Genomic DNA, 13,157 nt, shown 5'->3' with positions numbered 1-13,157 from the left:
AATTAGCCTGTAAATTGTTCAACATTTATTGTCCCTCGATGCTCAGATTCTGTACAAAGGGGCTGATGCTGCAAAATGTCCAGGGATTCAGAGGTAAAGCATAAGCTTTCATAGGTAAAAACCCCACTTCTGCATCTGAAGAAGTGGGGTTTTGACCCACAAAAGCTTATGCTGAAATAAATCTGTTAGTCTTGAAGGTGCCACCGGACTCCTCGTTGTTTTTGTGGATACAGACTAACACGGCTACCCCCTGATACTGGAGAGGTAAAGGAAATAAACAGGGATCATATTGTGGGAACGGATTATGAGAAGCCATCACCTCTTGCGTATCTCATACATCCCACCTCCTTTATGTTCTTTCCAGTCCTCCTTTGCACCTCCACAGCCCAGAACCACAAACATTGATCCCTGCAACCAGAGCTGCTTGACACAGTCGCTGCAGATGAATTAAATCCTTTCATCCACTTGCCAATTGTTGCGGAGCCTTTCTCGCAGCTTGTATGGGCCAGATGCCAGCCTGTGACTTAGAGGGGAAATGCCTGGGAAGAGATTACCTTGCTACCTGCAGGACATTCGCCCATTAATGCTAACTCAAGCAGGACGCTCACAGAACTATCCTGGGGAACAGAGAGAGAGAGACTGAATTAGTTCACAATAGGGGGACATGTGAATGCTCCCAACATTCTTCACATGCTCAGCTTCCTAATGGCTCACGATGTGTTTGTCTGGTTTTGCAGGAGGTCTCGTCTTTCCTGTGGACATGGCCCGTTTTTAACTATGTGTTTTTGCAACAGAACTGCACCAGCAATTAAATACCACTGGTGACGATAATATGGCTGTCCACATTGTTTAAGGTCCACATAAGCCTTCCCTGGGAAAAGCTATGGAAAGAAATCATCTTCAAAAATATACCAGGGCTTGAACGTGCTGCTGGAGCCATCATCAGTAGTTACTGCTGCTATTTCGTATTTCATTTTGGGTTCCCATAATGGATAACGCTGCCGCTATTTCCCTAAATACCAACGCAATCTATTATGCTGCTGTCACAGGTGCACTGTACTGTAACAACATGCTATATTGCTTCTTCTCACCAGCCCACTTTATTAATGACAACAAATTGTAACAGCATTCACACTCAACCAAAGACGCAAGTTAGTGCTTCAAGGGGGAAAAACGAGTAGATTGAGAACTCAAGGCAAAATGTATTTGCAGAGTCTAACTGCCTTGTAAATGTACCGTTCCCGTTCATCTTCCAATCTGGGAACACGGATTGCAGGTAATTTTGTGTCATCTTTGGGTACTCTCCTGACACCTCATCCTGTTATGTAGGACAATTTTCTAAAGCGAGGCTTATCCCGGGTCTGAAGCAGTAACCCTGGCATACTGGCCTGGATTTTCAAAAGTTGCCACTAGTTTCGGGTGCTCGACTTGAGCCATTTGGGGCCTGATTTTCCAAGGTACCAAGCAGCCCCCGCGCTCCTGGAGTAGGCCCAGGATGGAGAGAGACAGATGCAGCGAGCACTTCTGAAAATGCAGCTGCACACACACAACCTTAGAGCACCTCAGAGAGTGTGTGTTTGTCTGCGTATACTCAACCAAACGGTCAATAAGTGAGCTTTTAAAAACCAATGAGAACTACTAAATTAGCTTATCCTGGGTAATTAACAACATTTTAGCCGATCCACAATATGTTGTACGTTATTTACCGACAGAGAGAAGGACAGTTGGTATATCAGGACATCTAAACATCAAATCAGAGCACCTACTGCAAATGTAATTGGCTGTACTTTAATTTCCCATTACTTTAGAAGGAATTTGCATCCACCCATTCACCCAGAATGCCCACATTAAGTAGGTGAGGCATACCAGAAGTATTAATAACAACAAATATTGGGAAGGTGTCTTCATGATCAAAGGCATGTCTGTGTCTTTCTGGGCGGGCAGTCTGGCAAATGTTTCAGGGTAAGCAACAAGACCGCTATAACTACAGCAACCGAGCGAGGTGATCCATTCGTCTCCCAGTTCGTACCGATGGCACAAATGCTTTTAGAGACTCTTCGTGGAGCAGCGGGAATGTTCAGAACAGGAGGAGGAAATCAGGTAGCTCCAGAAGTAGGTTTTGGGTTTCTTTGGCTCTTGCAGTCTACTGCGCGCAGCAAACATCCATGCAGGACAGTGTTAAGCAAAAAGATGCAGGATGCCTTTTCTTGCTAAAGAAATGGATGATGCACTGCCTCTCTGTGGCACCCTCTGGCACGAATGGAAATAATGACTGGGAATAGACAAAGCTGGCTAAGCCACCCTGCTCAGTAAAGAAACAGAACCTATGATTGCTCTGCATCCCCCATAAAATAACTGTCCTGTTAGGTACTGTAAATTAGGTTCTCAGAGACGATAAGCACATCAGAAGCCACGCAATAAGTCACCACACAAAAGACGCTGTCAGCTGAGGGTAAAATCAGTAGCAGGTTTCATTTAAAACTGAGATAATGTATATTTAAAAGGGGATTAGGAGGGGCTGACAGGTGTTGGTCTGTCCCCAGTGCCCTCTCGGTCCCCCGTCATGGTGCCAAAGCTGAACCGCCAGGGATGTATAGTTCAGATAGACGCAAAGAGATTGAGGATGCTGATTTTGGTGCAAGCTCTTTGGCTGGTTTAGAAACATCACTGATCCACTGCAGTGCTGCCTTATCAGCTCCAATGCACAGAAAGCTTGGGAAACAGAAACTCACTTCAACGTGTGGGTTTCGGTCTTTCTCAGGCTTTCAATTAGGCATCCAGCGGGACCATTAAAAATGAGTGGATTTCAACGCACCCCCATGGGAGAAGCTCAGGTTGTGTTCAGATTAGCGTTCCCACAGGCAGGCGCCAGTAAAAATACAGGGCAAGATGAAGATCCTTGCTAATCTCAGTTACGCCAATGTAAATTGAGAGTAACCCCACTAAAGCCAATGGAGACACAAGATAGTGTAACTGAGATCAGAATCTAGCTCAGGGTGTGCCTAGCAGATGAGACTCACTCAATGCAGGAGACACAAGAGCATATTCAAATCCGTAGGGCCAATGGGACATAAATTGGACCTCAGATTCAACTTGTGTTTCTCTTCGCTTGCCAGTTATCCTCTTGAAAGTTCCCTGAGGGTTAGTTGGATGTTTGCAAGCACCACTTATCAACACCCTAGGGGAGGCAGATTGTTTTGGTCTGAGGCCCTTGGACGTTCGAGATGAAAATGAGCAAAGGAAACTTCAGGCTGAATATCTGGGGGGCGGGGAGGGGGGATTCTACTGGCTGAAGGCATGAATTCCCAAAGGAAGTGGGGGAAGCTGGGTTGAGTGAATTATGGAAAACCAGAATCGCTAAAGCCCTGGAAAATGCCCTACAAGGGGATGGATGAGCAAATATCAGGGACAAAACTCCTCTTGACTCCTGGGGGCCAGGATTTTGCCCAGGAGGTTTGCTATTAGTCTCTGCCATTTCCCTGCTATGAATATATGCTATTATTCAGCCTCTCTTCCCACAGCCCCATCAGAATCTTACCTCTGTCCTCCTCTTTCTCACGGACCTTCCTCCCTTTGAGAGCTCTGCTCCAGGCCCCGCCATAGTCCCCCATTTTGTTCCTCTCCGGCGTATCCTTGGAAACGCTCTTGAACCAAGGCCCATACCTCCGGACCGAATTCCGAGCCTCCGAGGTCTCTTTGAAGCCCCTCCCGAGCTGAACCACCCCCAGGTACTGAAACGCCGTCCCTTCGCTGGTGCCATCCACGGGGTTGGGTTCATTCTCTGAGATGGTGGGCTCCCCCGCAAACCCAGAGTGCAGAAACACCAGGCTCCCGGCCGTCAGGTACAGCACGATCAGAGTAAAGAAGCGCACGGGTTTCCGCCTGAAATAACGCTGGAACTTTACCAATAATTTGGCCATAGCGCCTTCATTACTCGCCTTGTGTTGGGTGGGATGTCGCCGAGCAAATTCAGCAACTCTAGTCTCGCCACTCTCTTCAAGTGCACAAGAGTGGGTCAAAACCGGCTGATATGAGAGAAGTGGGAAAGGAAGGACAATGGCCTTTTGTCAGCCGTCCCACTGCGCTGGTTCAATTGCTGAAGTATTCTCCCCTGGTGTTATTTTGGGATCAATAAGTACCCACTAAAGCAGAACGGGACTGTGTACAGAACTCATACAGAAATATTTTAGAATTCAATAAAGTCCGAAGGGGCTAGGGTAAGGGGATGGAGAGTCTATTTTTCAGTTCCCGTTTTGTGCTAAGAAAACGAGGTATTTCTCAAAGCAAATCACAGTAGCTCCCATTTTATTCTTCTCCTGTTAACGTTCCTAAGGGGTGCTCTGGAGACTCCACTGATGGCAGGATCATGTTAAGAAAATTGAGTGTTTGAAGGTGATTTGAAAGCTGATCAGCTGACACAGCTCCCCTCACTGGCTTTCTCTGCTTTCAGCTCCTCAGAGCTGGTTCTTGCAGGCATTTCTGTAATGGAAATGGCACCGTCTCCCTTTCAGCGAAAGAATAAAAGGTCCCTGGATGCATCTCCAGGTACGGAATACTGACTGGAGCCCTTTGTTTAATGAATCTCCATTCATTTTGGTCTCAGGACAAGAAATCTCTACCTGCAAGTCAAAAGGAATGACAATCATTAGAAAAGTGTTCAGAAGGCTTTAGGGACAGATTTATAGCATCTGAAGCTGCAAACCCTCCCCCAGACAGATCCCAGTCAAGATAAAACACAACTCCTCTTCTTTCCTTTTGAAGCTTAGCAGTCTGGGATATTTGCAAATTAACTTATTATAAGAAATCCAGGACTGTCCAGGCATGTCACAGTTGTCACTGTGTCATACACTGCGGCCACTTGGAATTTCCTGGATTCAGCCAGGATAGAACTCAGATTCTCTTGCTCTGAAAGCACAGGTCTCTGCTACCTAAGGGAGAATCCCTATTAGCTATCAGCTAACTCTTTCAATCAGCTGGCAGAGGATTGCAGCATTTCATACAAAGTGCATCTTTGTGCATCGCCTCCCTGTCATGGTGTGTGTAAAGCCACAGCCCCAAACAGCTGCCTGCATGTGTTCCCGTCCCAGCCTGAGCAAAGGCAGACTTCTCGGAGAACATCCAGTCAACCGGTTGATGAGACCCGGTTCAAAACACATGTGTCTTATTGTTCCTACAAATTCCCTGTTGGCTTGGCATATGGTTCCACATGGAGGAATGATTAGCTGTCTTCATTTTCACCAACATTGTCTTGTTAAAGGGACAGCTAAACCTCCTTAAACTGTGCTCATTATGAGCAGCATGGATGGGAAGGGCTCTCCAGCTGAGCCTGAGGTACAATGTGAGGTGTTGCTGTGAAACACGCAAGATTTTTTAAACCATCTCTGATTTTCAGTCTCTGGAGAGCATGTGTGAGCCTATGGTAGCTGGAGACTGGAGTCCAAGCCTGGTTTGTTCAGGTCATTATGAAGCCAGTAGGCTGCTAGTCCTATGCATATCATAGCAAATCTCCACACACAATGGGCAGTTCCTTCACAAGAGTGTCAAAGGAGAACGGCAGAGACCAGTGTCCTAGAGCCCAGTCAAAACTGAGGGGTGCCAGCAGAGCCAGGAGGAAGGAGCTCATGGCTGGCATAGCAGGGGAGCTGCAGGTCAGGGCGGAGGGGTGTCATCGGCAGAGCCGGTGCAGGGAGCATCCCAGGGCTAGAATGGTGTGTGTGGGGGGAGTGGGGGTGGCTGCAAATGTAACGGCAGAGCTAAAATGAGAAGCTTGCCTGGCACCTGCCTGCATCTTCTTTGGATCAAACCTTTGCTATCAAGCCATTCGGTTCTTGAGGATCAACTTCCCTCAAAAATGTGTCAAGGCAAAGCACCCGATCCCCGCATCGAAACCATTCACCACTTTGAAAAGTCCTGGCTGACTCAGACGGATTGTCTTTTATCTCAGCACCTGACTGCCCCCCTCCCCCAAGGCGAGAGGCCTCAATGGCAAAGCAACATGAAGGTCCCAGTTCTTAGAGCACAACCGCTGGAAGCAACTAGGGCAGACGCTTCTGATGCAATCCTCATGCACTTGATGATAAAACCCCCACTGATGGCAGAAGAAAGATAACCTAGAGCTGGGTGAGTAATTTAGTTACTGCATAGCAGCAACCCGGCTCTGACTCTGTCTAAAGGGGCCGGTCCATGGTCAGGTGACCAGAATGCAAATGACTTTTTATGCTGCAGGCTCCCAAGGCACTTTTGAAAATCGCTCTCTTCATATTAACACCCTGCTTCATTAACGGGTTCAGGATCTCGAATGCCCCCCCCCCCCGCCCAGCAGTCAGAGAACCTCAGTGTTATACCTCTCCCACAGCTCCCATCAGCACAGCCCCTCCTGCCCTCCCCAGGATCATGTGGTGGCATTGGTTCATAGTGGCTCAGTTCATCTGCTCCCAGACTACCACCCACCGAACCCCAACCACCACGTGGTGCAGACCCCAGAGATTTCCTTGGAAGTCTCCCATCTCAGCGTTGCCCAGCCTGGACTCGCCTTCGCTTGCTAAATCGGACACGGTCGTAAGCCACGAGCTCCAGGTACCTGTTCGACTCCCTCATAATGGCAAAAGAGACGGCCTGTTTCCCATGCCGGAGTTGAGGGGGTGGCCACAAAACCACCCCCACCCCAGCGAATGTTCCGGTTCTTTTGTGAACAACCTCAGGCCTACACTCTGGACCTATCACAGTGTAATTACGTCACTCGTGGGCATGAAAAATCCACACCCTGAGCGACGGAGTGACACCGACCTACGCCCGGGTGTAGACAGTGCTGCGTTGGCGGGAGAGCGTCTCCTGTTGACAAAGCTACCGCCTCTCGGGAAGGCAGATTAACTACGCCGACGGGAGAAGCTCTACCAACGGCGTAGTAGGGTCTTCACTAAAGCACCACCGTGGCACAGCTGAGAACTCTGCACTGGTACAGCCGCCCCACTGTAGCCCTGTACACGAAGACAAGCCCCCAGGTGCGCTTGGAGGGGAAAACGACAGGTGAAATTCCTGGCAGAGCGGAGTACCTGCGCTAGGCTCTTTGCACAAGCAGGGATTAAACGATGCATAGGGGGCATGCAGGTCATGTGCACAGACTGCGTAAGCACAGAAAAAGGAGAGTAGGGCCACCAGTGAAGAGTGTGACCGGAACAGATCAACCCGGCTACTTCTCCTTGTGCAAATGCCATACTCGCTCCTGGGCTCCAGACAGGTGGTTCTGAAAAATGGACCACTGCCATCAGACCAGATCCTCAGCTGGGCTAAATCTGCACAGCTCCCTGTGCTTCATAGGTCTTCCCTGGTGCATCCGGGAAAGCACGTAGCTGCTGCTATCGCATGATACTGAGGAGCCTGGTCTTCAATGGATCAACATCACTTCATACCAGCTGGATATCTGGCCCTGTGTAGGGATGCACTAGCTAGTTCACTGAAAAGCAGAAGTGACCCAAACCTCTGCCTAAAGCTTTCCCTGAACCCAAACCTGAGGGAGGGGGCAGATTTGTTGCAGTTCTGATAACTTTGCACCCATTATTTCTTTATTGAATGTGTTTCTGTGCCCCTAGCTTCATTGAAGACTAGAAATATTAAGTACCAACTTGTAGCTGGCTCAGCTGTTCTCCTGGTGTTTCTAATCCAATGCAACCCAGAAATAGGTTATTTCCAGACCAGAAAACACCCGGACCTGGACAGCCCCATGAAACTCTCTTTAAATGTGGTCATTCTCCTGCATTTTCCAGACTGTTCTGCATGACAGATGAGAAGCAACCATCGGAAACCTCTCCACCACAAAGCCATCCAGCATTGGCAACAAACTCCTCATTGCAGCCTGCCTAATAGAGCACACATCTGAGTGCAGAGGGAGGTTTGGTCACGGCCACTGTTTCCAATTAATGCTCTCCAACCAACAGATGTTCCTTGGTTATGTGCACTTAGAAAAAGAATGGATTTTACATTTATATTTCCCTCCCTAATCAAAGTAACATGCAACAGACAATTTGCGCTTCTGGGGTTCCTGCTATCTGAAGATCTCAACAGGCTTTACAACTATAAGCCTCATAAACCCCTGTCAGATAGGTTGGTGTTATTAGATGGAGAAACTGAGGCACAGTGAGAGTAAGTGATAGAATCCGGCTCTCCTGATTGCTGCTCCACAAAACCGGCCTTCCTCTCAGGATTAGCCAACCCAGTCATTGTTCAGCGACTGCCTGTCAAACTGCTTTAGCTGTGTGTCTACTGCTCTGTTGTGCAAAGATACCTGTGTGAATTCCTTCAATGCCCGGGCCCCTTTCCAAGCTACTTTCCCCCATGGGAGGTCAGGTTTTCGAGTCAGCTCAGCCCCCACAAATGAGGCCAGATTTTTAGGCTGGCTCCGCTCCCAGCAGCTCTCACGGTGACACTTACAGCTAGATTTTCAGAAGAGCTGCTCAGCACATGGGGCCTACGCTTTGCTAGAAGCCTGGCTCTTAGCCTTTGTATCTCTGTTGCCTCGGCTACCACCTCGATACTGATGAGAAAGTAGCCTTCTCCAGCCCTTGTCCCGGCTCCTCTCTGGCCACACACTATCCATCTGGACCCCATACACGTCTGGCACCATCTCAACTTTCTTTGGCCACACGTCCCAAAAGGCACAAGTTCTTATTGTGGGCAAGAGGAACGTACCCAAGGGCAGCTCGTGCCAGGAAAATTACCCCTGGAAATGTCATCATCAAGCCACAGAACCCTGAGGAGTCAATGTAATTTGGAAAGGTCTAATTACATTGCAGCCCTTTGCCTTGCTGTGAGTGAGAGAGAGAGAATATCTGTATACAGAGGCTACTGCGTGTCTCTAGCTAGGCTTGCCAGACCCCTCTTCAGATATCCTATATGCAGCTCTGGGTTCCTCGCTGGGATTTGCACTGCTATTTAGCAGCATTTACAAAGGGGTGAGAAAGATTTTTAAAATGCGAATGAGACAATTAGTAGCAGACTGAAAACGTGGAGAGAAGATTCATGAACCCTGAACTGCTCACGCGAAGGACAACGGTGCAAAACTGACTGCTAGCTTCCCGTGAGTGTCTCGGGAGCTCCCCCTAGAGTCAGGGAAGCAGGCCACTGTGATCTCTTTCCTTTTCCAGCCTTTCTTTCTCTTCATTCAGGTCTTTCCGGCTTCACGGTTCCTCTTCATCACACTGAGGGCCAGGCAGCAGGCACAGACACATAGATTAGGGGGAGGGATAGCTCAGTGGTTTGAGCATTGGCCGGCTAAACCCAGGCTTGTGAGTTCAATCCCTGAGGGGGCCAATTAGGGATTAGGGCAAAAATTGGGGCTTGGTCCTGCTTTGAGCAGGGGGGTTGGACTAGATGACCTCCTGAGGTCTCTTCCAACCCTGATAATCTATGATTTATGCTAATTATCATTGCATTTAGCGTACTTTAATGCTCTAATCAATTTATATCCACTGCTCTCAGCCCTATATCTGAATGAGCTCTTATTACTAATGACTTAGGGATGGGCCAATAACTCACAACAGATAACTGACCACTTTTTCTGCTAAGTGTCCCCAAGCAGATCACAGTTACCTCTGGTGTATTTGTTACTGAACACATCCTTTTTGCATTTTATTTTAAACTACCCAGATTGCTCACAAACAATTCTCTGAACGTAGCCAATCCCGAGTAGCTAAGAGTGGTCAGATCAGTCACATGATATTGTTCCTGTTCCCTGATTGGATGAGTGAGCAAGTGTGACCACTTCCTTGTGTGGATTTAAAATTCAGCTTCTCCACGTGACACTGAAATTCGCTTTACAGGAGCCTTTGTGCTAGTGAAATTCACCTGTAGGATGGACCAAAGGGGGCACAGGCCCATGGTGTGTTACAGGACTAGAAGAGCTTTATGCCTGGTAATAAGGGTGACAAGTTAGAGTGACAACATTTGTTTTTTAATGCCATTTGATTGCTAGGGAAGTTCCACTGAATTTTTCTAGCAAGAATAGAGTAACCCTCTCACACAGAGATATACACAGTCACACACACACACTGATATGCACACTGCCATATGCACACAGACACGCACCAGTGGCTGCCCGGTGTACAACATATACGTACGGACAGCATCCATTTTCACTCTTTTCCCCTCCGCTTCTTTGTGCCACACTCCCTGCACATTTCCTGTTCGCTCTGCTGCAGTAGGGTCTGTCTTTCAACAGTTTTCCCTTCTCCTCCCATCTCCTCTCCTGTTTCCCCGCCCCCGACCCCATCTTTCCAAAGCCGGACACAAATGCAATAACAGCCTGGACGTTCAGCTGGGTTTGAAATGAGTCGAAGAGTTTCCTGTCCCTGGAAGGCAATGAGGCCTATGCAGACTGATCCGCAGGGTCGCCTTTTGCACCGTCCTGTTAATCACATCCCTTTGAGACTGTCATGCTTCAGTCCAGACTCCCACAATCGAATGAAAAGCAAATTTACAGCTAAGTCGTCAAAGGGTCTTCAGGAATTCCCCAGCAGCAATCCCAGGCAGACTCTTCTGATTGGCTGCTAATTCAGATTCACATATAATGAGCCAGCAGCTATTCAGTCACAAAGGTGCTGTGGGGAAAATGTCACCGTTAATTGTGGCCTTGTCGGAACAATGGGAGAAATCTATGAAAACCCTCAAATTCAGAGGGTTCTTTGGTTTAACTTTAACTTTTTGTAAATTGCATCTTTGCTGCTGGGAAGTGGCCGAGTTCTAAATCTCCGATTCCCAGCCTTCCAAAGGCCACGCCCCAAGGATTTCCCGGAGATGAGAATGGCTGCATGTCACTAGGGGGGCTAATATGAATTCACCTGGTCCTGATGTTGTCTGCGACAATGCATTGTGAAGGAGCATTCAGGCCCTCCCCGCCCCAAAAAAAATTTTAAGGTGGCCTAAGGGAGAGCACCAAGCAAGCCTAAAAGTCTCTTTTCTGACTGTCACAAGAACCAGAACCACCTTATACAACATTTCCCCTGTTATTTCACCAGTCAGACGAGTGAGTGTGCCACTTGCATAATCACAAGCACTCAGCCTGGATAATGACTGTGGCAGAATCTGTCTGCCCCGTTGTCTACCCAAGTCAAAGAGCCAATAAAAGGGGTACAAAATTGTGCATACAAAGCAGGTAATGGCTCGTCTGTGTGTACCCATGCAGTGGCTTGCAGGCATCCGACGTTCCTATGCATCCTTAGGGATACACCCATTATGCCCACACACGAAAATCTGCCCCACATGCCATTAGGCAGGCAGGGGACATGGCCCGAACACGCTGCCCATTCTGCTGGTACCCAGCTTGCTGACCTGAAAATGATTGGCTTGTGCATGAGCTTCTGTTCTCCCCTTTGCCCTGCTCGGGGTCGGTGGGGAGAATAAACAGGAGAAGGAGGCGCTGAAAAGGGTCACAAATAAGACAGGCCTTTGCCCTTCAGTGATCCGAGAATGCTCAATTTCTAATGGCACCCCTGTCGCCCCTCTTGCATAAAGAGAATGCCATGTAGTGTGCAGTGCAGATGGGTCAGCAGGGGCCTACACACAAGCATACACCTTCACAGGCCCGGCACCCAGCTCTTGCCATGAGCAGATTGTACGCTGATACTGTCTATCAGGCATTCCCAGTCAGGGCAGTTATGCTAGCTCAGATACAAGCCACCAGGTCAATCAATCCTCATGCCTCAGGGCGGAAACTAATTTCCAGCTCGGGGTCAGGAGGGAATTCTCCCCATCACCCATGTTGCAGCATTGCACGAGGGGTTCTGGAGGACGGCACGAGAATTGCTCCTCAGTCTGACTCACTAGCAGATTTTCCAGCCTCCTCTTTATGTGATGTGGAAGATGGCTTTGCTCGTCAATAAATGGGATCAGATCGTGTAATGGCCCCCTCCCTCCCGCCCTCCTTCCCACCTGTGTTTCAGATCAGCTGCAAATTCCACGGGGCTTATGTTCTTGGCTACACACCACAGCTATTTAGGATTCCGCTGACTAGAGGAGGAGGGGAGAGGGGAGGGTTTGGGGGGGGGCCTGTGCACGAGTATCCCTTATTTCCCCAAGTCTGCAGGCAGTGCGGGCACCAGGCATCTTGCAGGACAGTATCTTTGTGGCATTGCATCCAGTGCAACAGCAAGGCAAGAACACGGCCCTCTCGACTCAGCTCTGGCTGATGGTACAATAATACGCCAAGCCTGTTGGAGTGAGAGGCATAGCAGTAGCTGTGGCCATTAACTTTTTCTTTAATACCATTTTCAGCATATTGGAGAGCACTGTGCCGTGCTGGGAGTAGGGAGATCAGGCTCCTGGATAGACACAGAGCCCCAGTGAAAACGGTTGGCTATTTCAGATTGCCATCACCACGGTCCGTTGGGGCAGCTGCTCGGGAGCGGATGGAATTCAAACCCTGATCGGGCATGGAAGATAGCACTGTGCTAACCTCGGGTTCCCAGGCATCCCGAGCAACTCAAAGGCGAGAAGGGGAATTACAGTGCTTATAAACCACGATCGTATGGGGATGCTCACCGGATATCACCAGCTCAGACGCACGCACATAAGGAAGCTTCACACTTGAAATGAGTGCTCCCCAAATGACTTGGATCTGGTGGAAGTGCCGGACAAAGGTTCAAGTCGGTTTTCCCATTCCCTAGTAAACATGCACGGGGAGGCGCCTGTGCTTGTCGAATGTGTGTATCTATTCAACAAAACCCTCCTCTGAATTTCAGTAAGCATCAGAGCGAGTTCCCGCCTGGGTTCTACTTCTGAGTCGGTTCATTTCTTATTTTCTCCAGGCTGGTTCCCCATCCCTATTGCAGATGAACCTCACGGTTCCTTATGTGGTGTGAACACACTGTGGGAAATAAATAAATAACAATGGGCCTGTAGCAGGGCCAGGGGGCCAGGCAGAGCCCCTTGAAGAACCAGGGTTTGGGCCCGGTAGAGGGGATGATAAGACCCAGCTGGGCAGGGGTCAGGTAACTGCCTGATGAGCACCTGGATCCTAGAAAGGCTGATAGAGCTCAGATAAGGAGGAGAGCTTGAGGGGACAGGTTGGTTTCTCGGGCAAGGGAAAGGCCGAGGTAGATGGTCCATAGGAGGGATGGGGAAGAGATGCCAGGAGCAGGGAGGTGTGAGCCAGGTGGCTGTTGGAG

At 49.0% G+C, this 13,157-nt stretch overlaps 1 protein-coding gene across 1 annotated transcript in view; it reads right to left on the bottom strand.

Moving 5' to 3' along the window:
- Window positions 1-13,157, bottom strand: part of WSCD2 (WSC domain containing 2) — a 132,946-nt gene that overhangs the window by 73,184 nt on the left and 46,605 nt on the right. The window contains exon 2 of the mRNA XM_073313578.2: window positions 3,539-4,619. Coding sequence (XP_073169679.1) covers window positions 3,539-3,920 — 382 coding nt within the window. The 5' untranslated portion in view covers window positions 3,921-4,619. The remainder of the gene's footprint in view (window positions 1-3,538; window positions 4,620-13,157) is intronic.

Source organism: Lepidochelys kempii, chromosome 15 (assembly GCF_965140285.1).
Source record: "Lepidochelys kempii isolate rLepKem1 chromosome 15, rLepKem1.hap1, whole genome shotgun sequence".
NCBI classification, from domain to species: Eukaryota; Metazoa; Chordata; order Testudines; family Cheloniidae; genus Lepidochelys; species Lepidochelys kempii.
This window is presented reverse-complemented; position numbering and strand designations above follow the sequence as displayed.